The 26,190-nt window shown below is 49.6% G+C and overlaps 1 protein-coding gene across 1 annotated transcript; it reads right to left on the reverse strand.

Annotated features, from left to right (window-relative positions):
* Window positions 1-33: 33 nt before the first annotated feature.
* KLHDC4 (kelch domain containing 4) lies at window positions 34-20,642 on the reverse strand. The gene is made up of 12 exons (XM_002194836.7): window positions 19,784-20,642; window positions 18,739-18,830; window positions 17,879-17,957; window positions 16,917-17,015; window positions 14,652-14,788; window positions 9,695-9,787; window positions 9,169-9,328; window positions 5,107-5,188; window positions 2,790-2,998; window positions 1,329-1,743; window positions 821-946; window positions 34-561 (listed from the first exon to the last, which is right to left on the reverse strand). The coding sequence occupies exons 1-12, from the start codon at window positions 19,880-19,882 to the stop codon at window positions 377-379; spliced, it is 1,776 nt and encodes a 591-aa protein (XP_002194872.3). The 5' UTR covers window positions 19,883-20,642; the 3' UTR covers window positions 34-376.
* Window positions 20,643-26,190: the final 5,548 nt, after the last annotated feature.

Genomic DNA, 26,190 nt, shown 5'->3' on the forward strand with positions numbered 1-26,190 from the left:
AAGCTGGGGTGGGATTTACTGAGCAAAACAAGGTGATATAACCAAAGTGAGTTTATTGTAGGAACGCCTGGAGACACGTCCTGGCCCCAGTCAGGAATCTGGGACCAGCCAACCATTGTCATGTGCACAGTTTGTCTACACAGACCCCAAACAACTTTGGAACAACAAAGTCAGTGTTGTACAGCCCAGAACAAGCAGAACAAGTGCTTGGACAGCAATCCTGCTCCTCAGGAGCTTCCCACAGCATTCCCAGGAGTACCAGCAGATCCAGAGCATCCATCCTGGACGGTCAGCCCAGAGCTGGGAAAGGCTGGAGCCAGCATGGACGTTGGGCTGACCACTGCTCCCAGCACCTTCCTTCACTCCTGCAGCAGCCTCAGGACATCTGGAGGGCATCTTCATAGAAAGTCTTGGCCATGGCATGAGCCACCTTGAGCACCTTCTTGTCCTTGGCCTCGGGGCCCATGTGGCCACGGGCCAGCCTGAGCCAGTACTGCTCTGTCCTGGCCACGTACTGGGGCTGGGCCTCCCCAGGCTGCACTGCTGGGTGCTGCTGCTCCCCTGCGCGAAGAGAGGGACACACAGAGGTCACACACAGCTCACCAGGGCCAGCCCACGTGGGGCTGAATGGAACAGCCTGAAAATCTACCAGCAAGCAGGAAAATTTCTCTTTTATTCCAAGAGCAATGTGTTAGGAAAGCTGCTGCTGCTGGGAAGCTCCCCTGGGTGCAAGGGAGACCTTCCAGGCTGGCAGCAGAACCAGGCACTGCACTAAACCCCACTTTAGATTAGTATGGAGACAGCATTTATTAGTAGTTACCTTCCTCATCTTCACTCTCCTCTTCAGAGCTCTCCTCTTCTTCTTCTTCCTCCCCTCCCTCTGCACCTTCCACATCATCATCCTCCTCTTCATCTGACTCTGACTCCTCCAGCCATTCCTGGGTTTCTTTGATGAGAAAGGAAAGAGAGGCACAAAGAGAGAATTAAGGTATAAAGAGATAACCCCAGGTAATGCCCACAAGCTCTGCAGGACCACCCTGAGACAGTGGGGACAGGCAAAAGCATCCCTGATCCTTGGAGCACAGCAGGATTCCCAGGCTGGCTCATGCCACCACAGCTCTGCTCACAGCTCTTGGATCTCCACAGGGCACAGCTGACTCTACACTGACCCCAAAGCTCTGAGCCACACAGGTAAGACAGTTTTTCCTCTCCAGGGAAAACCTCCACTCAAAGGCTCTCCACCACCCCGAGGAAACACCAGAGTTGTTTTCTTTCCTCACTGTTGCTGCCCTGAAGGCACAGGGAGAGCTCCCATCAGCAGAGCTTACTTGGATCCATCTCCAGCAGCACCTTCCACTGCTCCATCCTGTGCAGGTCGATGCTGTGCAGGTCACTGAGGGTCACCTGGCGGTCGCCCACCTCGAACATGCCCCCGTACACGTAGAGGACCCCGTGCTTCACTGCCACCATGGCACTGGAGCGTGGGCACGGCTCCACTGGCTGGCCCAGGGCTCCACCTTCCTCCTCCTCCTCCTCCTCCTCCTCTGAGCCAGACCTGTCCTTGTCTTCTGCAGCTCCAGGGATCAGCTGCTTGATGGTCATGACGGTGCCATCTTCTGCCACCACCTCCTTGATGATCTCCAGGGGACCCTGGGGAGGTGGCAGCTGCAGCTCCTCCCCTCCAGCAGCCTCTGCCTCGGCCTGTCTGCCACGCCTGCGCTTCCTCCTCTCTGCTTTTGGGCCCTGAGAACAGGAATTGCAGGAGATTTCGTGGGAACAGCACAGGGGGAAGGAACAATTCACATTTTTCATCACAATTTAAAGTCTCAAGTGATCAGCGCAATTCCTCCTACTGCATGAGCTTCTCCCAGCCTAAACCAAAGAACAGTGAAGATCCTGGAGAATCCAGGGTGTGGAATTGCTTCCTCTGTTAAAAGAGGAGCAGCTCTCCTGCTCCCAGGTGCCACAAACACACAGAGGCCACTGTTGTGTGGCAAGGGAAAGTAACCCACCATTTCCTGAAATCACAACAATTGCTGGGTGCTAAATTACAGCCCATTACCAGGCAGCACTCCAGGTCTTGGAAGAACTCTCTGAAAGGGCTGGAAAACAATCAGTTTGGGAAGGCTGAAGCAACCAGCTGAGTGGCTGTTTGCCTGTTATTATGGGATTGACTTCTCCATTTGGAGAACAAAGCCAGGAAGGGGCAGGGGGAAGGAGAAGCTGAACCAGGTTTGCACTTCTCTTGGCCTGTGAGAGCGGTTCAAACACAATCAAAGAGCTGAGCTGAGCTCTGAAGCTCTTGGAGACGAGGTTAATATTTCATCTCTTCTGGTGGCTCATCAGCACTGGGGAGAAAAGGGAGGGGTTTGATCCCAAAATCTTTTGACAGCAGCTTTGAATGAACGCCCCTCGTGTCAGATTCATCTGGCCTGGAGAGAGCTTTCAGCAAAACACCAGAAATAAGTTTTCAAGCTGCTTTGCTTCATTTTGCATTCCACAATAATGGGGCAGCCTGATTCCTGGAGGAGAGGGATTGCTCAGGTGCAATGAGCTACCAGAAATACAGGATTCCTTCCAAGAGAGAAAAATCCTTGCTCCATCCCTGGAAATGTCCAAACTTGGAGCAACCTGGATTCATGGAAGGTGTCCCTGCCCACGGCAGGGGTGGAATGAGAGAATCTTTAGGGTCCCTTCCCACCCAAACAATCTGTGAAATCTCAAAGAGGCCAAACCAGGCATAAAGGATGTGCCAGGTGATGAAATGACTGAATTGTTTAACCCCAGACCTTGAGCTGTGCAGGGAACCAGCGGTTCTTCCCAATGTCATAGAAATAAATGTCATTGAAGAAGTCCCCCTCGATGCTCTCCTCCTCCTCCTCATCGTGCACCCCCCCAAAAAGGAGGCAGCGGTTGTTGGGAGCAGCGGCCACGGCAAAGCCAGACCTGGGGCTGGGTTTCACTCCAGAGGGGCTGAGGCGACTCCAGCTCCACCTGTCTGCAATGGAGACAACCAGTGTGAGCACCAGCAGAAGAGAATCCTGCTTGGTTCATGTATTCCAAGGTCTCTCAGAATTCCAGCAAGGAAATCTGATGCCTTGTGAAGCCTCAGCTAGAACAGAGGCTGGTCAGAGTTACAGAATAAAGCAGGGATTTATTAAAGGATCTCCTCCATGGATCCACCTTGGGCAGCACCAGAGCCCAGCCAGGGCTGCACCCAAATGAACCAAAATGGTTCCAAAATGAACCCAAGGTGAACCAAAATGGTCCCAAAATGAACCCAAGATGAACCAAAATGGTCCCAAAATGGTCCCAAGATGAACCAAAATGGTCCCAAGATGAACCAAAATGGTCCCAAAATGAACCCAAGATGAACCAAAATGGTCCCAAAATGAACCCAAGGTGAACCAAAATGGTCCCAAAATGAACCCAAGGTGAACCAAAATGGTCCCAAAATGAACCCAAGGTGAACCAAAATGGTCCCAAAATGAACCCAAGGTGAACCAAAATGGTCCCAAAATGAACCCAAGATGAACCAAAATGGTCCCAAAATGAACCCAAGGTGAACCAAAATGGTCCCAAAATGAACCCAAGATGAACCAAAATGGCCCCAAAATGAACCCAAGGTGAACCAAAATTGTCCCAAAATGCACGAGCGCTCCCGGGGGCTCTCCCTGGGATCAGTTCTGCTCCATTGGCACCTTGGAGTTCATTGTCCCATTCCAGCTTTAGCCCAGGCAGTCCCACCCTGCTTGTTTTTCTCTCTCCAGCCCACGGTGTTTGTGCTCCTGGGCTGAGATTTGGATCATTTGTCCTTGGTGCCCAGCTGGAGCAGGAATTGTTTTGTCTCCCTGCTCTGTGCACAGAGCTCAGCATCCCCTGATATGAAGTTCAGAACTGCACACTAAAGCAGCACAGAATGTGAAAAATATAAATGCTAAAACCTGAGGCATCAATTCTGTGCCCTGTTTTGGATATTCTCATGGCAGGGTATTCTCTGGGTATTTCCAGAGCTTTCTGGAGCAGGGAAACTCTTTTAAGTGTCTGCACCTTTACTGGAGGGTGGAGTTCAGACAAGGCCTGATCAGATGCAGCCTTCAAGCACCAAAAAACGTCCCTCAGTTATCCCATGGAGCCCTCCCACCTTCCATCAGCTCTCTCCACCTCTTCTGCCACCCTGCACTGATGCCTTACCCCCAAAAATAAACACAGATCATCCCAAAAAGCCCCAACCAGGCTTTAAAAGAGGGCTCAGCAGCAGGACAAGACTTGTGCTCTATCCCTCTGCTTTTCTCCAATCCCTTCTACTCTGACTTCAGAGCAAATCCCTGAAATGCAGGCTGGGAGAAGCACTGCCAGGCCCTATGCTTCTGAAGGAACTGCAATTCCAGCAAGATAAAACTATAAAAAGGAATAATGCAAACAGGCCCTGGAGTCCAGACAGTGCTGGTGACCAACCCTCCTCCCCAAACCCCATCCCAGACAGTCAGGTTTGGAGAAATCAATCACAATTTTAACATTTTAGAAATTCAGCTCCAAGAAAATTGTCCCACTGCCTAAGTCAAGGAGAAAATCTCCTAAGGAAAGTGATGGAATTCCTATTCCAATTCAAGATAACCAAAGAGCCACCATGGATCAATCTGTCCCACAAGGATTGTACTCCATGGAATGGGTCCAGCCTGGAGAAGGGAAAGAGCTGAGTGATATTCCCTGTCCTTATCTCAATCCACGAGTCCCCCACTGGATTTTCTGTCCCTTCTCCAGCTGAGGAGGGAGGGATGGAGCAGCTTTAGCAGGTCCCTGGAATCCACCCAGGAATACCCCACCACAGGAGAATTCTGCACTCCTCAAGATTTTCTGTTGTGCACAGGAAAGCACTGATCAAAATGTCCCAGAAACAGGAATTTGGAAATGTTGTTTTAATTCCTTCCCACACACAAACTGAGGAAAAAAAAAAAACCACTAAAATCTCTTTTCCTGGATTTCTTCCTGAGCCAATACTGGGGCAACACAGAGGTTATCACTGAGAGGGGAATTAGATTCCAGATTTTTTGGTGTGTTATTCTAATGAAGGGAGAGGATTTGCATTCCCAGGGTAGTGCTCACCTTCCTCCTTAGCTGCCCCTTCAGCCTTCAGCAGGAACATATCCGTGTGCAGGGTGCCTTTGTCCACATCCTTCTTGATCCTCTGCAGGGAAGGGAAACACAGGGATGCTCAGGGAAACAGAGGGGATCCAACTGGAAATGCAAACACTGGGACTGGGCAAGGAGAGGCCACTCTGGAGCATCAGGGAGCTCCAAACTTGGGCCAGCAGAGGCAGAGGTGACAGCTCTGTGCCCCTGCAGCTGCCCCTGTGGGGTCATTCAGCTTTGCCACGTGTCCCACACACAGCCCTGAGCAACAGGTTCATCCTCCTAAACAGGAGCAGAAACTCCACTCCCATCCCTTCAAAAGGCAGCAGCAAGGACAAGGTGAAAGCTCAGCAGAAGCCATGAAATGCCTGATTTTCAGTGTGAATTCCCTGCTCCTCTCCCTGGAAGCTCTGGATTCCAGTGCTCATGGCAACAGCAGCATCCCAAGGCAGCTCTGTGCCACACCACCACAGGAGCTGTGTTAATAATGTCATTATCCAGCCATCCTTCATGCACAGCTTCCTTGTCATTCCCTTCCTCCTGGGATGAGGAGCTCTGCTCCCAGGATGCCAGCAGTGCATCCCAGCAGTGCATCCCAGCAGTGCATGCCAGCAGTGCATCCCAGCAGTGCATCCCAGCCCTCAGGAAGATGAGCTCTATGGAGACTACAGGATGCAGGGATTTGGGCACCCAGAGAAGAGAAATTAATTGTCACAGGGGATTAAAACCAACTGGGTCCAGCCCTCTCCTGCTGCACACCTGCACCTGGCAGGTTTTGTTGTTGGTGATATCCAATTCCTGGGACTGGTGTTCAGTTCTTAGGGAGAAGAGAGGGACTTGTGCTCCAGACACGGCACAGCTCCACCCAGGTGAAGTGTGAGGAGCACAGCACTGCGTGAGAGGCAAGAGAGCAAACACAGAGAGAGCAGCTGGCTCCACAGCCATCCAAGCTGTGTGGAAAAACCACATTCCCTTCTCCTGAAAAGCTCCCTGTAGTAAACATGCTGTGTGCAACATGACAAAGCTCCCTGGGCTCAGAAAACCCTGGTGAGGTGGAGTGGGAGTCAGTCTTTGTTGTCACAGGCACTTCCAGCTGCTGGAGAGATCCATCCCCTCCCAGCCAGGACAAGGCAGCCCTGAGGAAATCATTCCATCACTCACAAGAGGTTCCTGCTCCCCTCCTGTCCTTGGTGCTTTCCAGCTCCAGGTGTTTTGTTTTCCAGCATGAACCTGGCTGGGATATGCACAGTGGCCAGCCTGTGGTTTGCACATGCAGGCACAGTGGGGAGCAACAAGAGCTTTACAAAAAGCATCGGCTGAAAATTCCAACTCTGCTGCCAGACTGCAAAGCAACTGAGGCATAGAGAGCTTGGGAAGAGCAATCAGGATTCTCCACATGCTAAAACTGCCTGATAGGAGATCAACAGTGTTCAAAAACATCCAAATAGCAAAAGTGTTCAGCAGGCAGAGCTACAGAAGGAACCAGTCCCACCAGACCTTACAACTCAGGCTCTTCTACATCTCCCAGCAGAATCCACTTCAGCTTTGTGACAACTGCCACTTAAAAAAACCCCAAAACAACAAGATCCCCACACCCCAGCCATCTCTGGCATCCCAAAGCCCTGCCCACATGTAACTCCAGCCCTCCCCTGGCCTGTAGGCTGCACCTGCAAGGTGGAGCAGCAGCAGCTCCAGCCCCTCTGTTGCCTAGCAATGGAGATGCCTTGGTGCTTCAGACAGCCCAAAATGCAGCTCGCTGCAGCAAGCCCCATCCCCAAGGGCTGAGGACATCTTTAGGATCTGCAGGAGAGCAGGACTGAGCTCCTCTGGGCATCTGAGGTCTGTTCCAGGCAGAGCTGGCAGCACCCACAACACCCCCTTCAGTGGGAGATGACAGAAATTGTCTTTATCATCTCCAGGCTGCTGCTGAAACAGGAACAGAGACACCTTGGTGCTGAGAATCCTGCTCTTCCAGATATCCACCAGCGTCTCAAGGCACTCACACCAGGGTTGGAAAGCTCCTTTTTCACCATTTGCAGCCTGGTTTGCTCAGGAAAATCCACAGCAAAGGTGTGTGGGGACCAAGGTGCTGGCCCTGACTCTGCAAGTCCTGCAGTGCCTCAGAAAGTCACTTCATCTTTTCTGCCTCTACTTCCCCAGCCAGGAAAGAGAATTTTAATTAGGTCCCATGAAAGGAATTCAGCCCTGGACTGACATGTTAATGAGAAGAGACTCTCACATCACTTCTGCAAGTTCAGGAAATCAAAGCAGGCCCCAAAACTCTCTGCCTTCATCACAGGACAGCAGCCCTGCCATGTCACCACCCTCCTCCAGCAATGTGACAGCCAAATTATGTCCCTATTCAAAAAGAAGAGCTATTATGATTTTCCTCCCCTCTTCCCTTCAAAATTTCCCATCACAAGTGTGATTTAGTCCTGCCTCTCCTTGGAATATTCTGCATTTGATGAATGGTGCTTTGCTTGGATATTTGCCTGGTTTCAGATGTAGAAATATCTTCAAACTCCCCAAAATGTCTTCATAGCAGCCCTGACTGGAGTATCTGCCCCTGTAACTGGAGACAAGGAGTATGTCCTCTCCTCTAGCTGCCCAACTCCAATTAAGTATTGTTTTCTCCATGTCTACCTTCTCCCAGGAGTATCCCAGGCAAACACATTTTCTGCACTTCAAAGCAAACCCAGACACTCAGCTCCACAATCAGCTCTAAGTGAAGACACAATGAGAATTAAATAGCCACACATTAACAGAATTGGGTCTCTCCTAGAGGGGCCATATCCTGCTGAATTTAATTTTCAGGACCATGCTGAAGGCTGCAGAGAAAATTCTGTTCAGAGCTTTGGTCAGTTTGTGCCACAAAAGCAGAGCCTGGCAGGAATGGCCCATCAGAGAGAAGTACACAGAGCTCTCTGCATAACAAAGGAAGGAGATTTTCAACATCTATGGAAAATGCCTTGTTTTAATGGAATGTCTGCTTTGCTTTCATGGAGTGTCTGTTTTCCAAGCTGTTTTCCAAGCTGTAGAGAACTTCCCCCAGCTCCCATCCTTGCCCAGTGCCCTGCCAAAGGATGAGGACAGCTTTGCATTCCCCCCATCCCTTCTCCTTCACCTTCATCAGCTCCCACCAACCTGGAGCAGCAGTGGAACAGCCCCAACTGCAAACACATGAGACTTTTACATTTCCATGGGGCACCTGGAGCCCAGCTGCTGCTTCCAGGAGAGCTCCACACCCTCAGCAGTGAGGACACAGAACAGGGAAGGGGACAAAGCCCTCTCAGGCAGAGAAGGCTCTGTGTCCTTACTGCTGCTGAATCCAAGGCACATCTGATGAGGCAGAGCCCAAAGCTCAGGCCCTGAGGAGGCACAAATGCTTCTAAATATACAGAGAGACCAACTCCCTTCTCTCCCCTCTCCCTGCTTCCCTCCTTTGTTCATGTTGTCCCCTCAGAAGAACAAGGTGTCCTCCTCCCCTGCTGCCTTTCCACGGGAGCAGCAGGATCTGGGGCCTCTGCCTGCATTCCCAACATGAAAAGCTTTTGCAGGAGCCTTCTGCTCAATGAAACACTTCCTGCTGCCCAGCATGGACACAGGGAGGAATGTGCTCTCTGGTACAAAATTCCCAGGATTAACGGAGCAAGGAGCAGAGCTGAGGGAGCCTGATGCTTGTCAAAAGTATTTTTTTGGCTTATTGAGTTTTCTTCCTCACCTCTGCCACTGATGGCACAAAATAAAAGTCTCCTGGCAACTGCTGCTTTTAACCTGCAAGTGCTGAAGCACAAAGGAATACCTGAGAATGCTTTAAGTTGCCAAAAACGTGTCATTTCTCCCAGTTGCTTATTCCTCCCTCAGTGACATCAATTCCTTCTGTTGGATTAGAACAGCAGGGAAAATAGAGAAATCATCTGAACCAAGATTAGCCCCTCAATCAGCAGAACTGCACGAAAAAAAGGCAGAAAGAGAAGATGCCTTTTTGGTTCCCAGCCTGTGGACAACACCTGCCTCAGCACAGATGTCCCCTACCTGTTTGGAGTAGCCCCCATAGACGATGATGTTGCCCTCGGGGGTGGGAGTCATTTGACAGCCAGACCTTGGAGCAGGCCCCATCCCTGCAGGAGCCAGCTTGCTCCAGGTGAAGGAGTCCAGGTTGAAGGCGTACACATCGTTGTAGTAGATAAAATCTCTGCAGAGAGCACATGGGCACAGCACATTTTGTGATGGGGTCACTCAGGACAGGATAAAACAGCATTTCAGAGCTCTGCTCACAGCCCCCACTCCTACAAGACAAGGATCTGACAAGATTCAGAGGCCAAGAGTGCTCGACTGACCTTTAGCTACAAGGATGGGCAGCTGCTTCAGGGCTACAATGATTTCTCCCACACCTGAAGACTTTAAATCAAGATCCCTTGTCTTTCTAACACAAAAATCCAGTTCAGTCCCAGTCCTGCTGAGGATAATCCTCCCATCAACACCCAGATTTCTGTTACTGGTGAAATCTTGTTGCCTTTTTTAAGGAGGACTCAAACTCCCAGCCACCCCAGCAACCCACCTTGCACTCTCATGGAACCCTCCAAAGACGATCAGCTGCCTTTTGCACACAACCATCCGATGTCCACTTCGTCCAGAGGGCCCCCCTGGTGCCCTGAAACACAAAGAAATTCCATTTATCAGCAAAATCTCCTGTCCTGGTAGTGCCTCAGGCCATTTTTATTGAGGTTATTGGTGGCTGAGCTGGTTGAGCTCAGCCTCTCCTGGAAATGGGAACCATCAGGAATGTGGTTGCCTCGATCCGTGTCTGCTTTTCCCCGGGACAGGATGGGTGCTCTTCCAGGAAATCTTGGGACTGCAGCACAGGCAGTTCTATTCCTAGAGATAAACCACCCTAACAGCACCCAGAGTCTTCTCAGTGATGACTCAGGAGCTGAGTCTTCAGGAGGGTTTAATGAACAGCACTTCACAATTGCAGGGAAGACACTCCAAACGGAGATGTTTTCTCCAAGCACCAAGAGACAAAGCCTGGCTCTGACATCCCCCTCCCTCAGTGTCTCAGGAAATCAACAACACCTTCACTCATCCACCTGCAGTTTGGGTATGACACCAAACCAGTGAAAACACTTCATGAATTACCCAGATTTCCTCAAGAACAAAGGCACTGCAGCAAAACAAGTCATCGTTATCCCACTGAAGGAGGGCAGGGATAGATGGGATGTTGGGAAGGAATTCTTCCTGACACAGGTGCCCAGAGGAGCTGTGGCTGCCCCTGGATCCCTGAAGTGTCCAAGGCCAGGCTGGACAGGACTTGGAGCAGCCTGGGACAGTGGAAGATGTCCCTGACCATGGAGGGGGAGGAATGGGATAGGATTTAAAGTCCCTTCCAACCCAACACACTCAAAAGCAGCCACACGTTCCTGCTCTTCTTTCCTGACTTTTCAGTTAAATGTGCAGCTTCCATTTCCAGGAACAAGCAACACCCCTTCCATCTGTCCCATCCAAAAGGCTCCCAAAGAGCTGGGCAACTGGACATCACCCCAGCATGGATTCACACTCCTTCCTCCACAGCATCACATGAGAGACAACAAAAACAACCCCAACAACTTTCCAACTCTAGGCCAAGGAGGGTTTGCTGTGTGTTCTCTGCCCCCATAGATGAATCCATCCAATTTTCCCTCACTGAGGAGTCTCCTAAAGCTCCCAGCTGGCACCACTGAGCCCAGCAAGACTCCTCCAACAGGCAGCCCTAAGGTGTGGGAGTGATTGCACAATCAGGACCTAAATAAATAAAGTTGAAAACAGCAGCAAAACCTAAAGCCACAGCCCCATGGCCACACTTGTGGAGTGGCAGCAGGGAGCTGGGAATGTGGTGATGGATTTCTGTGGAGAGAGCAAATGAGGGCCCTTATTCACCATGGAAAATGACAACCTCACCCCGGTGATAATGAGAAACTCCACCAGAACAGCAGCGTTTGAGGAAGACTGAATTAATATTGATTGCTTGGAGTCTTTATTCTAACTGAGAGGAGGTTTTTCCAAGCATTTACTGGATCTTTAAGTATCACCCTGCAGAACAGCACCTCTGGTATTAATTTCATCAAGACCTGAAATCATTATTTTCTCTTGCTGTAACAAAGCTCCCGTGTCATTACTCCAAAAAATGGCACTTTTTAAATCATCTTTTCACTTTTTTAGGGAGAGAATGAATGAAACCCAACATGAGCTCTAAAATCCTGTTCTCAGAGAATATCTTGTGCCTTGTCTCTCCAACAGGTTTCCTCTCAGTTCAAAATCAATAAAATTTATTCATTGATGTGTTTTATTAAAGCTCCCACCAATGTAGATTTAACTCCAAGGCACAAATGGCAGAGTCAGGCAGGACTGGCAGTGACGCAGAACCTCATTCCCACTCCAGGAAGATCTTCCTGGAACTTCTTTCCCAAGCACAAACTCTCCCCTTTTACCTGTTTCAGTGCTCCTGGTCCCAAAGAAACATTTTGGAAATGGTTTCCCAGACTTTGTCATTAATGCTCTATTTCATGGGGTTGACACCATAAGGCAGACATGTAGGAGGGAGCTGTAAATTCTCCAGACCTTTTTTTAAAAATAGATTAAAAACTCTGGCTAAGGACTGGCTTTCCACATGTGCAGCATGAGGCTGATCTGAGCTGCTCCATAAGGAATTTTCTTTTGCCTGTGGAGTTACTCTGGGACTTGTAGTAACAAACCAGAGCTGGATTCAGCCCCCAGATTCATGAATTACTTGTCCCAGTGGCTACAGGCTGCAGGAGTTGCCTCTTCATCCACAGGATGCTCAGGTGAAGCTTGGGAATGCTCAGTAATAATAAAAGTGGGGATGAAGAGAACATTCCATCACAGGGGCACTTGAGGACAGAGCACTTTTATCCTGCAGAGGAACTGAACTCAGGATTTGTGCTGTTTTACACCAGTGGCACACACAGATTCTGTCCCCTCGTGTCTGCACGCTTGGGTGGAAACAGAGAAGGGAAAACACAACTGGCACAGAGCCCAAAATTCTCAATTCCAACTCCTTGCAAAGTCAACCCACAGTTGTACACCTGCATCCTGATCTGCCAAAGAACAAACTCATTTCTGGGCTGACAACCTACTTGATTTACACCAAAACACCCTTTTCTTTAAGGATCTTCTACCTGGTGTGGCAGGACCTGATCTTTCTGGTGAGCAAGGAGAGGCAAACATCAGACCCAGCTGTGCTGGGCCATCCTCCCCTGCAGGGCTGCTCCAGTTAAACAGAGACTGGTGAAACTGGGAAATTTACAGCACCACATCCCACCAAATCCTACAGGAAATATCACCAGCATTCCAGAATTTCAGTGAAGGGAGCTGCAGAGGAGGGATGTGGCAATTCCCAAGCACAAGCCCCAAGGATGCTCCCTGAGGGAGGGCACTGGGACTCACAGAGCAGACTGGGAATGTTCTCTCAGGGAAGAAATGAGGCAATTAGGTTAAAATATTGCTGCTCCAAGGCAGGGTAACAAACAGTTCATGGACTGAGGAAACCTCGTGCATCACACACAAGATAAGGTGGCTGCACTAAGTCAAAGTCAGCTGCTGGCACGGCTTCTAACGGGCTGGGATTTGCTGGGTTTGGATCATCTTTGTGCATGCAAAATGCAAGGAAACACAGCTAAATCTTGCTAAATTTAGCAACTTTTAACTCTGTCAGGCAGCCTGGCACCACTGTGCTCTGTGCCAGGAGAAAGTGGAGCTGCACTTCCCCAGTACAGTTTTCAGAGTTAGTCAAGGTTTTCTCTTCCCAAGTGTTTCAAAATCAAGCTCACAGCACCAGGATGGTTTGTGGCAGGAATTGTAGGCCAGGAAGGACATCATCATTGTCTGGAATCTGAGCTGGGGGGCTGGAATAACCAGATTTCCTAGAATTTCATGCTTTTATCACAGCAGGGTCATCTTGGACAAACCAACACATCAAACCCACCTGGAATGGGGCACTCATGGTCCTTCCCATGGGAACAGAAACAGAAATTTTGCCTCTCTTGTCCAGATATTTCTTCATGAATAATTAATTTTATTACTTTATTAGTCACACTAAAATGACGTTTTCTAAACCCCACACTAATTTGTTCCCCATGTCTGTCACCTGGCATTTATTCAGGTAACACTAGCAACACATTGGATATAAGGAATTATTCCTTGGTGTGTGTGAAGGCTCTTGGTGCCAGGGAAGAACACGGAGCTCCTAAGTGATCAAAAGCTGCTGCTTTTCTCAGTGCACTTTGAGGGTGATCTGGAGCTCCAGCCCACCCAAAGCTGTGTTCTGGGTACAGGACAATCCCAAATCCAAAGGAAGCCAATGGCAAACCCAGACCCAAAGCCAATCTCCTGCCTCACAGTCCACTGGATGTCACTAGAACTCTCCTCTCATGCAAACACAAACAGGAGCAGCCAAAGCAAGGAGCCAAATGTTAAAGAAACATCAACACAGGATTTTGGGCCAGATCCACTGAAAATATTTACACTTTCACTCCTGTCAAAAACTTTTGGCACCTGTTTCCTTTGACAGGCCTGAATTACTGGCTTGTTTATCCCAAGGAATCTCAAGGCAGCAAATGGCAGGAGTGAAGCTGGGTAGATACAAACTGACTTGTCCAGTGGTGTTAAAATTGGGAGATCTTTGCACTGGCCTTGTACAGCCACCCCCGCAGGAGCCCAGGAAAACAGAGCACCAGTTTTGGACATCTGCACCTCCCAGGGGTGGGAACAGAGAGCTGCTCATGACACTCTTCCCTTCAGTTAAGCAACATCAAGGCACACCCACACCCCAAAAATCAGGTATGAAATAAACCAGCTTTGGTCTCAACAGACTTGGAACACATCTCTCTTAATTTCCACTTCTTTATGGAGGTGTCTTCTGTGGCAAGCACATTTCTCTCCCTCTCAGGATTTTTCATAGAGGTGCACAGAGAGAAATGAAAGAGAAAACCACTTCTATTTCTGCTCCTCGTTTTTCCTATATAGAATGTGTTTAGAGAATTGTTTACCTGGGGTGATTGCTTGGTTGGATTCTGGTGAGGATTATTTGAGCCTGATGGCCAATCCAACCCACCTGGGGCTGGGCTCTCCAGAGAGGGTCATGAGTTGTGTTAAAGATAGAGTCAGAGAAAGTAGTATGTAGTTTTAGTGTCCTCCTTTTATATAGTATATCAATGTATTTTAGCATAGTTATAATAAAGAAATAATTCAGCCTTCTGAATTAAGTCAGACATCGTCATTTTTTCCCATGGGGTTCACCTGCATTTACAATAGTCTTCTCCACCCCTTTGAGCATAGGCACCTCTGTATTTAAGGGAGAGCTGGGAAACCACAGCACTGAACCAGGAATCCAACTTGGATCACACTGGCACAGCTCCTCATGAGGCCAACACCAAAGAGTCACTGAACACCAGGATCTCAGGGATCAGAAATCCAAATTTCTTGGCAAAAGAACGGTTCAGACACGAGGGCCCAACACTTACTTGATCTGTTCCCAGGTCTTGGTGGCCAAATGCAGGACCCAGAGGTCTTTGTAGTGGTAGAACTGCTCCCCGTTGGGAGAGGCAAACTCCCCCCCGAAGATCCAGAGCTGCCCCCCAGCCGTGGGCACCACAGCTGCCTGCAGGACAAGGGACACTGGGTCAGAGCAGGATTCCAGACCAGGCACAGGACTTCCCCTGTCAAACACACAGCTCCCACTCCCAGGCAACAGCAGCAGCTCTCTGGGGCTGAAGGAAGGAGAATTTGCAGAATTAAAAGTGTTTAGCACATCTTCTCTAGAGCAAGGGAAAGCTGGCCTAGACGCTGGGCTCGTCCCTCCTCCTGCAGGAAGTTCAAAGTTTCCTAGGAAACATCTTGGGATTAATGTAACAAAAATTGTTCAGCTCTTTCTGTTCAAAACCAAACAAAAGAAATAAAACAAAACAAAACAAAAAAAACCCCACCAAAACAGAAAACCCAAATACAGAAGGAAATGTGCAGCATTTGGACAAGAGAAAAGACTGTTACTGCTTTGACTGTGTCATAGCAGAGAGGGCTTTTGGGTTTTTTTGGGTGGTTTTTTTTTTGGTTTTTTTTTTTTTGCACAGAGCAACACCAAACCACCTCTGGCATGCAGGGAGAAAGGGAGAAGAGCAAGACTCCACTTCACTAAAGTTATCTGTGTTAGAACCAAGAAAGAAGGAAGGAATCCCAAGAAGGAAATGCTGGGGCTGTGCAAATTTCAATTGGTGTTTTCTCCAGGGTACCCATCACAGCTCAACATTGGGATAATGATCTCTTTCCTTTCAAGGCTTCATTCCCTGACTGTCTCTCCCAGCAAAAAAAAAATATTTTTAGCCCCACACAGGACCATGCCCTGCTATAAACCAGCCCAAACATGAAATTATTAAATAAGAAAATCCAGGGTGTGCTTTGAGGCAGGATTTGTGGGAACATGAAGTTACCTAAACAAAGGGGATGTGTGCCTGAATTCCATGGGTATTCAGTGCTTAAAAGCTTAAAGGGAAGGTTTATGCAACAGCCTGCTCATACTTGTGGGTGAACTTTCCAAGAGCTGGCTTGAAATTCATGACAAAACCAAACCTTCTTCCTTGAACAACTGCCAAAACGTGCCCATAGCTCCTCTCACCTCAACTCCAACAGCAGATTGAGTGTCAAGAGACCAGGGATGACAAATAAAAGTAAAAGCATGCCCCTGGCACCCACAGACACACTTCTATTTAACTCTGAGCTATGCATTAAATATAAAGCCACAAGGAAGACAAACCAGTCAGCTCATGAGGCTGAGCTGTCTCCTGTGAAACCATAATTAATTATCAGACAGAAACACTGCTGAAACAGGACTCCTCAATTTATTGTTGCTGTAATCCAGCTGCAGCTCCCAAACTGCTCCCTTTGGACTGAGCTGCTCGACAGCCACCTGCTGGCTGCTGGAATGTGGCCTCTGAAACCAAGCTCTACTTCAAACAACACAAACTAGCCCAAAAATCAAGGCAGAATCTTTCAATTCAAGGATACACAGCTCAGAGCTGTGGCACTTAGGAGTGTTACAAAGGGATATGAACCTAACTGGGGTGCTGGATCTTACCAGGGAGCTTTGGGATGGGTAAGAAAAGGACATTCACATCCTGTATGGCAGCTTTGGGAAGGCACCAGTCACCCACTGGCTGCAGCAGGTAAGGAAATCTATCAGCTGCTGAGGGCCAAAGACCTGCAAAAAATACAAGTCTTTGGTCCAGGTTCTACTGTGCAGGTGTTCACATGAAGTAAACAAACCCAAATTCCTCATCCTCACAAGCAGCCAGTGACCTGGATTTGCAGAGGTGGAGAAGAGCCCAAGTGCTCCCTGCTGGCAGCAGTGGATGCTCATAGATGAGGGCTGTGGCCATGAAGGGAACAATGGACTTTGGTCAAATGCCAGTTTGAAAATTCAGGGCCCTCTGGGATTATGGATTTGAGCTGGTCCTTGTAGAATGCAGCAAAGAGAATTCATATCTGAGGAAGAATCTCCCCCTTGGCTCTGCTTGAGTTCTGCCAAATCAACAGATACAGCTCCAAATCTTCATTCCACACTGAACACTACCAGAGCACCTTGGACAGAAAAGCTGAAGTGACACCACTGGCAGCCCATTAGGAGGAGAACAACGACAGGCAAGAAACCCCCAGGAGCTGAAAAAAATCCAAAGCCTCCTCCCAAACCACCTTCAGAACAATCCCAGCTGCTGCTCTGGCAGCCAGAGCTTTACCTGGTGAGCACAACGCCTCGGGGGAGGGTTGGGGATGTCCAGTTTGGCCCAGCTGTTCTTCCTGATGTGGTAAATGTACAGGTCATTGTACAGGTAGGTCTGTGAGACAGGGAGAGGAAACAGCAGCTCAGCCCAGCCCAGCCCAGCCCAGCCCAGCCCAGCCCAGCCCAGCCCAGCCCAGCCCAGCCCAGGGGATTTGGGGTGAAAATTGCAAAGCACAACCTCCTCAGAGGGCAGAGAAGGAGGACAACAAACCCTTGCACTGCACTGGGAGGTAGCAACTCCTCCACTAGGCTGGAATGTTCCTTCCCAAACCCTTGCTGACAGCTTGAAATATGAGGACTTAAAAACCTGCAGCTTGACACAGATGTTCAGGTTAAAGCTGCTCAGAGCAAAGAACAGCTCCAGGTGGTATAAAAAGCAGATTTAGTTCAGCTCAACACACTAGGTAACTCTGAGGTGGCCAAATATCACTGCCAGGCTGGAGTTTTCCAGAGCAGTTTGTCTCCAGGAGCAAAATAACCACTTGCAACCTGCAGAAATTCAGGAAAAAGAGTGTTCCTGAGTGCAATAATTTGCTGCTGCCCCCATCTCCAAGATAGTCAGCAGCAAAGGTGCAGAAATATCTTGTTTTGAGAAGTGCAAGAGATTCTTCACTAGTTATCCCAAATGAGGGGCAGATATGGCTACAATTAAGTCTGGGGAAATTATGAAGGCCTGAAATATTGATGCTGAGACAATCACTCTGACTCCTTAATGGGTTCCAGCGTGTCTCCTTCCTGCCAACTGCTCAGCCATGAGACAGAGCCATGGCAGAATTAAAAGGCTATTTTGCTCTCATTCAGGGACAAATACATATTTTATGACTCTGCCTTGAATTTCCCTTCAAATGAGACCCGTGCAAATTACAGGAAAAGGAGGGAGGGGGGAGATAAAGAAGAAGAAAATGAAGTATACATTACTTTTTGGCCATTGAAATATTCACCTCCAAAAAGGATCAGCTCGTCTCTCTCAGGGTGAGCACAAAGAGAGCAGTTCAGCCTGAAAGAAAAGAGGATGAAAATAAAAAAGATGTGGCAGTCCTTAATACCTTGAAGCCTTTAACTCAAGCACCAGCACCTCTGCCCTCCAGCCCCAAAGGTCTCTCCATCATCTGCCAAATTACTCTGCTGTGATCTTCACCCCAGGGCTAAAAACTTCTCCAAAGAAATTAATTTCTTCCAAAACTTCCAGCAAGATGAATGGGGCACTGTCTGAGAGGCTCTCCTATTTCAGGAGCACACGTTACTTTGTGATTTAACTCCCCCTTTGACGTGAGCTCCTGAATTTTAATGCTGGGGTGGCAGGAACAAAAATGACTTTTATGAGGGCACAGAACTCTGGGCTGTCTCCTCTCCATTTATCTGTGTCATTATTCTGCACTTGCTGCTGGTCACTGCTCTCCTGAACACCCCAAGTTTGTGAACCCCACTTAACAAAGTGGTTTTTACCTCATGACACGTCCTTTAGCCTCTGAATTCCTTCAGCCCTCTAGTCCAAACCCAAAACTTCCTCTTCACTCTCATTTTTCCTCAAAGCCGTGAAATCTAACCCTGCTTTACCTCTTTTGTGCTGATGTAATGGTTAAAAAAATGGATTTTGATGCCCAAAACCAGGCTTTTGGTCTCTTTTTAACCATGAATTCAGTATTCCAGGTGTTTGGTAACTCCAGATATCAGCTGTACCTTCCACTCTTGGGAAATAACTTTACATAAAGAAATTACATTAAAAGCACTCCCACCTGCTCTGCAAGTGGCAGCCAAAACCTCACGCAAGCTCTCACCTGGGTGAGGGGGGTGGGCAAGATGACTCAATTACTTGGGTCTTTTTAGCATCCAAACTCTGGAATTCTGCTATCAGGGCTTCAAGATCCTCCTGGAAAGAAAAGGCCAGACATGAGCAGCTTGACATGCAAAGACACCAGCACTCACTCCCACAGTTTCCCTTTCTTTAGAAAAAAAATAACTGCCCAAATATAACTGGAAACTCTTTTATATCCAGTGTATCTTTATTCCCTTTCAACTTCACTCAATTAAAACCAAAATCTGCCCCCCAAAACTGCTGACAGACCAAGGGCAGGAGCAGGATTGCAGCAATGGGAGATTCTGATCCAGGGTCTCTCCCACCACCCCATTTCAGGTCACTGTGCTGAAGGTGTGCTTCAAGCAGAGATTTCCAAAGCCTGGGAATTTTGCAGCATGGAACCAGCTCTCCCTGCAGCCAGGAGATTCCAAAGGGGCACCTTCCAAGCCTTGGAGCTTTAAATTAGGCCATTAACAGCACGTTTTACCAGGGAAAAGTCACTGCTTTGAGGCTTAAACACAAGCATCCCCTCTAGGAGTGGGAGAAACAAAGGTCCTCATTTGGTTTTAGGACCAGAAGAAAAGGATGAAGGGGAGGGAAACCAAGAAGGAAACTTAAACTGTGCTTTCCTCTCCTTCTTTTACACCTGCTGTCACACACAAGGGATCAGAGGGGATTTAAGCAAGATTCTGCTCGGAATCAGAGAATGAGGGACTTTAAATCTCACCCATGGGCAGGGACACCTTCCACCATCCCAGCCTGCTCCAAGCCCCGTCCAACCTGGCTGGGACACTCCCAGGGATGCAGGAGCATCCCTGAAACCCAGTTTCAAGGAGGTTTGGACAGAGCTCTCAGGCACACGGTGGGATTGCTGTGGTACCTTCGCAGGGCTGGCAGCTGGACTGGACGATCCATGTGGGTCCCTTCCAGCCCGTTACATCCTTCCCTTTCCATGGGCAGCCCAAATTCCCTTTGGATTCGCTCCTTGAATCGCTGTCCTGAACCTTCCCCTTGCCCCCAGTCACCTCCTCCTTCTTGGCTCTGCGGGACACCTTCTTCTCCATCTTCGCCAGCGTCTTCTCGGCGCCTTTCCCCTTCTTGTCGCGCTTCCCCTTCTTCCCCATGGCGGAGGGGCCGGGATACGCCGGGATTCCAGCGGGATCACAGCGGGACGGGGCCGGGATACCCCGGGAATACAGCGGGACGAACCGGGATACACACCGGGATACCCCGGGATACTCCGGGATTGCAGCGGGATCACGCCGGGCCGGGACACCCCAGGATCACACCGGGATTGCAGCGGGATCACACCGGAATTGCAGCGGGATAACCCGGGATACCTCGGGATCACAGCGGGATCACACCGGGCCGGGATACCCCAGGATCACACCGGGATTGCAGCGGGATCACGCCGGGATTGCAGCGGGATCACACCGGGATTGCAGCGGGATCACACCGGGATACCCCAGGATCACGCCGGGCCGGGACACCCCTGGATCAGACCGGGATACCCCAGGATCACGCCGGGATCAGACTGGGATACCCCAGGATCACACCGGGATCACGCCGGACCGGGATCACGCCGGACCGGGATCACGCCGGACCGGGATACCCGGGGATCACACAGGGACCACCCCGGGATCACGCCGGGCCGGGATACCCGGGGATCACACCAGGATCACGCCGGGCCGGGATACCCCCGGGATCACACCGGGATCACCCGTGCCGGGACACCCCGGAAGAGCCCGGGCCGGAGCCGCTCCCCGCACCGCGCGGCAGCGCCCCCCGCCGGCCCGGAGGGCTGATGGCGGCCGGCCGCGCTGAGGGAGCGCTGCGGGAGCTCCGCGGGCCGCGGCCGCTGCCAGCCGGCTAAAGCAGCCCCGCAGCGCCGGGCAGAGCGGCTAAAGCAGCCCCGCACCCCGGCCCGCACAGCCCTGGCACGGCTCGGACGCGCTGGGGTTGATGCCCGCCCTGAGGAGAACGTGGAGCCCACAAAATGGCCCCCTCCCCTCTCACAAAATGGCCCCCCCTCAGGGGAGGAGGACATGGCTCCAGGGCAGGGGCAGGCTCTGTTCGGTGGTGCCCAGTGCTATAAATGAAAAATTGTCCAGCCAAATTAAAATGGAAAAAAAAAATTTATTTTGCAATCAAATTCTATCTAGCCAGACACAAGGAAAGAGCAGAGCTGAGCCCGGGGTTGGCCCTGGGTGTGCAACAAGAGGTCAGCCTCAGCAGAGGTTTTCCTCCATGCCCACACACCTCCATCCTGGCACAAGCGGGTTTTATAGGGAAAATTCTGCCTGAGGCCAAGATTTCGGCAGTCTTTTCTTCCATTCAGAGTCCATAGGTTAATGAGATTTTCCTTTTTTTGGTGATGAGGAAGAACAGTTCAGTGTCTGGAGTTGTTGAATCCCTTGATGAAATTTATGGGAACACTGCATTCATGTGTATCTGCCCGAGGATTTCCATGGTATCCATCCCAGGTCCATGATATCCATCCCAGGTCCATGATATCCATCCCAGGTCCATGATATCCATCTCGGGTTGTTTATGATCAGTTTATGATCAGTGCCTTGGCGTCCCCGTATCTCTCCAGACATGGCCCATACCCATCTCCTGGCCAAGCCACATCCTTTTATGTGTAAATCAGATTTCAACATACACCAGGTTTTGCCTGCAAGGGTGGGGGGGACTCCTAATACAAACGTGTATACTCCAACAAATATTCAGTATCACATATATCATACTAGAAATGGCGTGATTTATATCTACCAACAGCAATGGCCATAAACTAAACCACAAGTTCCACCACAAGTGAGGGTGGCAGAGCCCTGGCACAGCTGCCCAAGGAGGTCATGGATCTCCATCTCCATTCCAAGCCCACATGACCACGTTCCTGTGTCACCTGCTCCAGGTGGCCTTGCCTTGCGCTGGAGGATTTTCCAGAGGTCCCTTCCAACTCTAAATATTCCATAATTCTGTGATTAGAAGGAATTTCTTCACAGAAAAGGTGGTTAAACACTGGCAGGGCTGCCTAGGGAGGTTTGGAGTGCCCATCCCTGGAGGTGTCCAAGGAATTCCTGGATGTGGCACGCAGTGCTAGGGACAAAGTGGGGATCGGTCACTGGTTGGATTTGATGATGCTGGAGCTCTTTTCCAACCTCAGTGATCCTGGCATTCTGTAATTCTATCACCTGAGACATGAGCCAGGCCTGGGGGAGGCCCTGTGAGGAAACAAAATAAAATTAAACCACAGGCAGAATTCCCCAAGGATTGAGGCACTGTGAAAATGTTTTCATTTCCAGCTGCAGACCTTTGGGAATGGCATTTATCCAGGCCACTCTCCAAATCCTGAGTTGTTGGAGAGTCAAAAGAAGTACAGGCACTGTCAGGCAATGCCAGGCAGCTGCTTTTTCCCTCAGTAGTGGAGAAGGAATAATGATGATTTATGTGGTATTTCACTCAGAAATGCTGAGCCCATGGAAAAATTCCTGGGAAAACACCTACTTTGAACACCTAAGGGTGTAAATAGGGGTTGAAATGCAGCTTTTAGCTCCGAGTTCATCCCACTGCGCATCAAAATTGCCACCATGACTGTTTCTTGTGGAGCAGAAGGAATAAAATCATTCTATTTTTCACCGAATTCCCACAAAACCCCTCATTTCCTGGAAGCAGGGGGGGTTTCACCACTCCAAACCAGCGAGGATCTCCACTAAGGTACAGTTCAATTATCTAAAACATCCACGTGCCATGGAATTGCAGGATGTATCCTTTGCTGTGAACATCCACCTACTCTTCAGCCTGGGATCAGGGAAAAACACAGCCCTGGGGCACGGGGGGAAGAGCTGGGAAAGTTATTTTGAGGTTGCAGACAATGCACAGCATGAGCAGCACTTTGTTTTTCTGTTTGTTCTGAAAACATTGTGGTTCCACTCGAGCTGCAGCGTCTCCCTGTTTATGTGCAGGAAGGGAACAGAAACTCCGGAGGCACCGGGGATGGGACAATTGCAATTCCCAGATGTGGGAGCTCTGCCGAGTTCCCTGGCGCTGCAAACAGGCTCGGAAGTTTCCCCGCTGCTCCTTGGGCTTCAACTTCAAAGAGACATCAGTGTGTGAAAACACATCCCCTCCTGGTGTCTACAGGTCAACAATTCCTCTGGGTCCAGATCTTCCAGCGCTTTTTAGGGAGGCTTTGACATGAAAAAGCTGCATTTTTAGGAAATTAACCCTCAAAGTCTTCACCTGCTGAGGGAGCCAGAAGTTTTTCACCTCCCGCACACCCAGCTCCACTCACCCCCTTTTGGTGCTTCATCATCCACGGTTATTTCCATGAGCTCAGAGATTCTCTGAGCTGAGATTGCTTTCTCACCCCTTCATTTTCCATGTTTCTGGTGCGGTTTGGGATGCGTGGGGGTCATTTGGAGCTGGCTCCCATGTGAGGCAGGACATTGCTGGTGTGAGTTCCCTGATCCCTTGAACTCCCCAGTCCGGCTTCTCATGAGAGATGTGAGAAAGGAGGATGGGGGGACAACCACAGCTCTGTGCTGCACATCTGAAAATGCAAAGCACAACAGGAGCATGAAACAGGGCAGGAATTCCTCAGGGAATTCAGCCCCGCTCCACTATTGAGCAGTTGCTGTGTCCACTATGGTGACTTCAGGGATGAATCTTCCTCAGGAGGTCGAGGGTAAAGATGAGACTGAAGACCTGAGAGGACCAACCTGCCCTAAAACATCCATTTAAAACTCCAGCACTCACTTAGGTGAGCTCTTTCCACAAGCTTCCCATCAGCCAGGATGGGATAGGCCACTCCATGTTCCCACAGTCTCACCAACATCTGCACACAGCTGGCAGACAGCTGTGGCTCCGAGCTGGGGCACACACACACGCAGAGCTCCCACGCCCAGATGTCCCACGCTTGCCTCTCTTGTGTCTCAGGTTTGGTCCCTGCTTTGTTTGGAGGAACATAAGCTGCACTTTGGCTGTGTTTGCACATTTCGTGCTCTGAAGTCGTCCTGTGCTGTTGTCTCTGGCAGCCCCTCTCCAGCTCTGACCTATACAAAGCCCACGTGGTTCGACTTTGTTATTTTTTTATAGTCTGGAATATGCACATTCAACAGGATGGTAAATCCAGCTGTATCAGCAAAGTAAAGAATAACAGGCATGAGAGCCTCAGAAAAGGCTCAAAAGCTTTTTCCCACAAGTCTTCTTTGTGCTCTAACACTTGATTTATTTTTCCCTTGTTAATGCTTTCTGAAGCCAGTAGCAAGGAAGGAATTAATGCCACAGATTAAACGGGAGGACATGCTGACAGCACAGGAACTAAATCAACCAAAAAAAAGCATTGCAGTGGTTGGAATTGCTGGTGTTGGAGAGCTCTGCCTCTGTCTGTATGGAAAAAGGAGGATAAAGATAAGCACTGCAAACAGGGAGAGCTGTGTGGTGATGATGGGGAGTGTTTTATAGAATAATGGAATGGTTTTGTTAGAAGAGATCTTAAAAACCATCCCATCCCATGACCTGCCATGGCCAGGGACACCTTCCCCTATCCCAGGTTGCTCCAAGCCCTGTCCAGCCTGGCCTTGGATACTTCCAGGATGGGGAGTCAAATTCTGGGGGGTGTCAGAGAATTCCAGCAGAGCCAGGGCTCCAAGTGCCCTGGGACATGCCAGCATGCCTAGGAAAAATTATTTTCTTTCACTGCTGTGTGGTGGAAAAACCCAGAAAATCATTGAATTGTTAAAGTTGGAGCAGGCCTTTAAGATCATCAAAGCAGCACCACATTCACTACCAGCCGTGTCCCCAGCTGCCACATCAACATGGTTTTTACACATTCCAGGTACAAGGACTCCAACACTGCCCAGGGCAGTCTGTGCCAGGGCTTGACAACCCCTTCCATGAGAAAAATGTCCCCAGTATCCAATCTAAAACCTCCCTCAGCAAATCCTGAGGTCATTTCCTCTTGTCCCGTTGCTGGAAGCAGCTTCATGCAGGAAAACTTCACAAAATGAATCAAAAGAACCTTTGGTCTCCAGGCTCAGGCTGCAATTTTCCTCCTTCACATAGATAAAATAGGGAGAAATCCACCCAAAAAATGCCCTTTAGGCTTTGTGGACAGCCAGAGTCAGCAGATTCAGCTGAGGGACAAAGGTATGTCCATAACCATGGCTCACTTTGAAAAAAGTTGGGAATTCTTATTTTTCTCCTGGCTGTGCTGACAGTCCAGCAGAGGCCCCTCATTCCCTGCTTATGCTGGAGAAGCTGGAGCTGGACTGGGAGCTGGCAGGTGGCTGCTGCTCCATTCAAGGCTCGTTTATAACCAGGAGCTGATAAAATCTCCCAGCCATTGAATGGGCTTCCTGGATTTTCTGTTTGGAAATCGGTGCTTTAATATCTCGAGAACAGAGGAAGCCAAGGAAGGCAGAGGCTTCCCTTGAGGGAAGTACAAAGTGTGGCTCTATCCAGATACACGTCCCAAGGGACATCCATCTAAATCCATCAGCAAAGTGCCAGGCTTGAGGCCAAAAATTCTCTGAAGCTGTGAAAGCCCTTACTTCTGCCATTCCAGTAGGATTTCCTTGGGGTTTCTGCACTTTTTGAGAGGAAAATTGGAGTAAATAAATAAGGATGTCAGAGCTAAGGAGCCTGAGACTCCCCCCTCTCTGATCTCTGGTTTTAACTGGTTATGGGTTGGGGGAAATACAGAATTTCTGACTTGAATAAAGCCCTGTCTGACTGTGCTGGGATCCTGCATGGAGCACCTTCTATGCCAGAGCAGGGAGACTGTGGAATTATTTCAGCTGTTCACCAGGAGCAGCTGCCACATCAGAGGGTTCACTGATTTATCCCCACTCTCTAAAGCTCCCAAATCCCAAATTTCCCTTCAGGAAAAGGCTCTGGTGGCTCAATCCCAGCACATCTGAGTAAGCACAGGAGGGTGGGACTCTTGGAGGAATGGCTGTGTCCATGTTACTCCAGCTAAACTTCCTCGTGGAGCAGCCAAATTTCTGTGCATGTGTCACTGCCCTCCTTTGCTTGTCCTTTATCAGACACCAGGGGCTGCAGCAGGGCTTTGGTGCCACTGTTTGATCAGAGCAGCTTTGGTGGGGGTGTTTTGGGTGTGTCACTGAGCTGTGATGGGATTTACCCACCCAGAACCGAAGCTGCTCCTGATTGAAATGCTCCAGCAGCTGCTCCCAAAGCTTTGTCCAGCTCTTGTCACATTTTCCAGGACACTGCCCCCCATCAATCTGCTCCTGCTGTGTGCCAGCACCACAGCAGCGATGAGAAAGCAGAAATCTTACCCTGTCTTTATGTCTGTCCCGGATCTTCTTTAATTAGGCTGGTGAACCATTAATTAGGCTACCTAAGCTTCTTTAGAGATGCTTAATCTTCCTGGGTTTGCAATATCAGGGATGGATCCAGCTGACAC

This window comes from Taeniopygia guttata, chromosome 11 (genome assembly GCF_048771995.1).
Source record: "Taeniopygia guttata chromosome 11, bTaeGut7.mat, whole genome shotgun sequence".
Lineage (NCBI taxonomy): Eukaryota > Metazoa > Chordata > Aves > Passeriformes > Estrildidae > Taeniopygia > Taeniopygia guttata.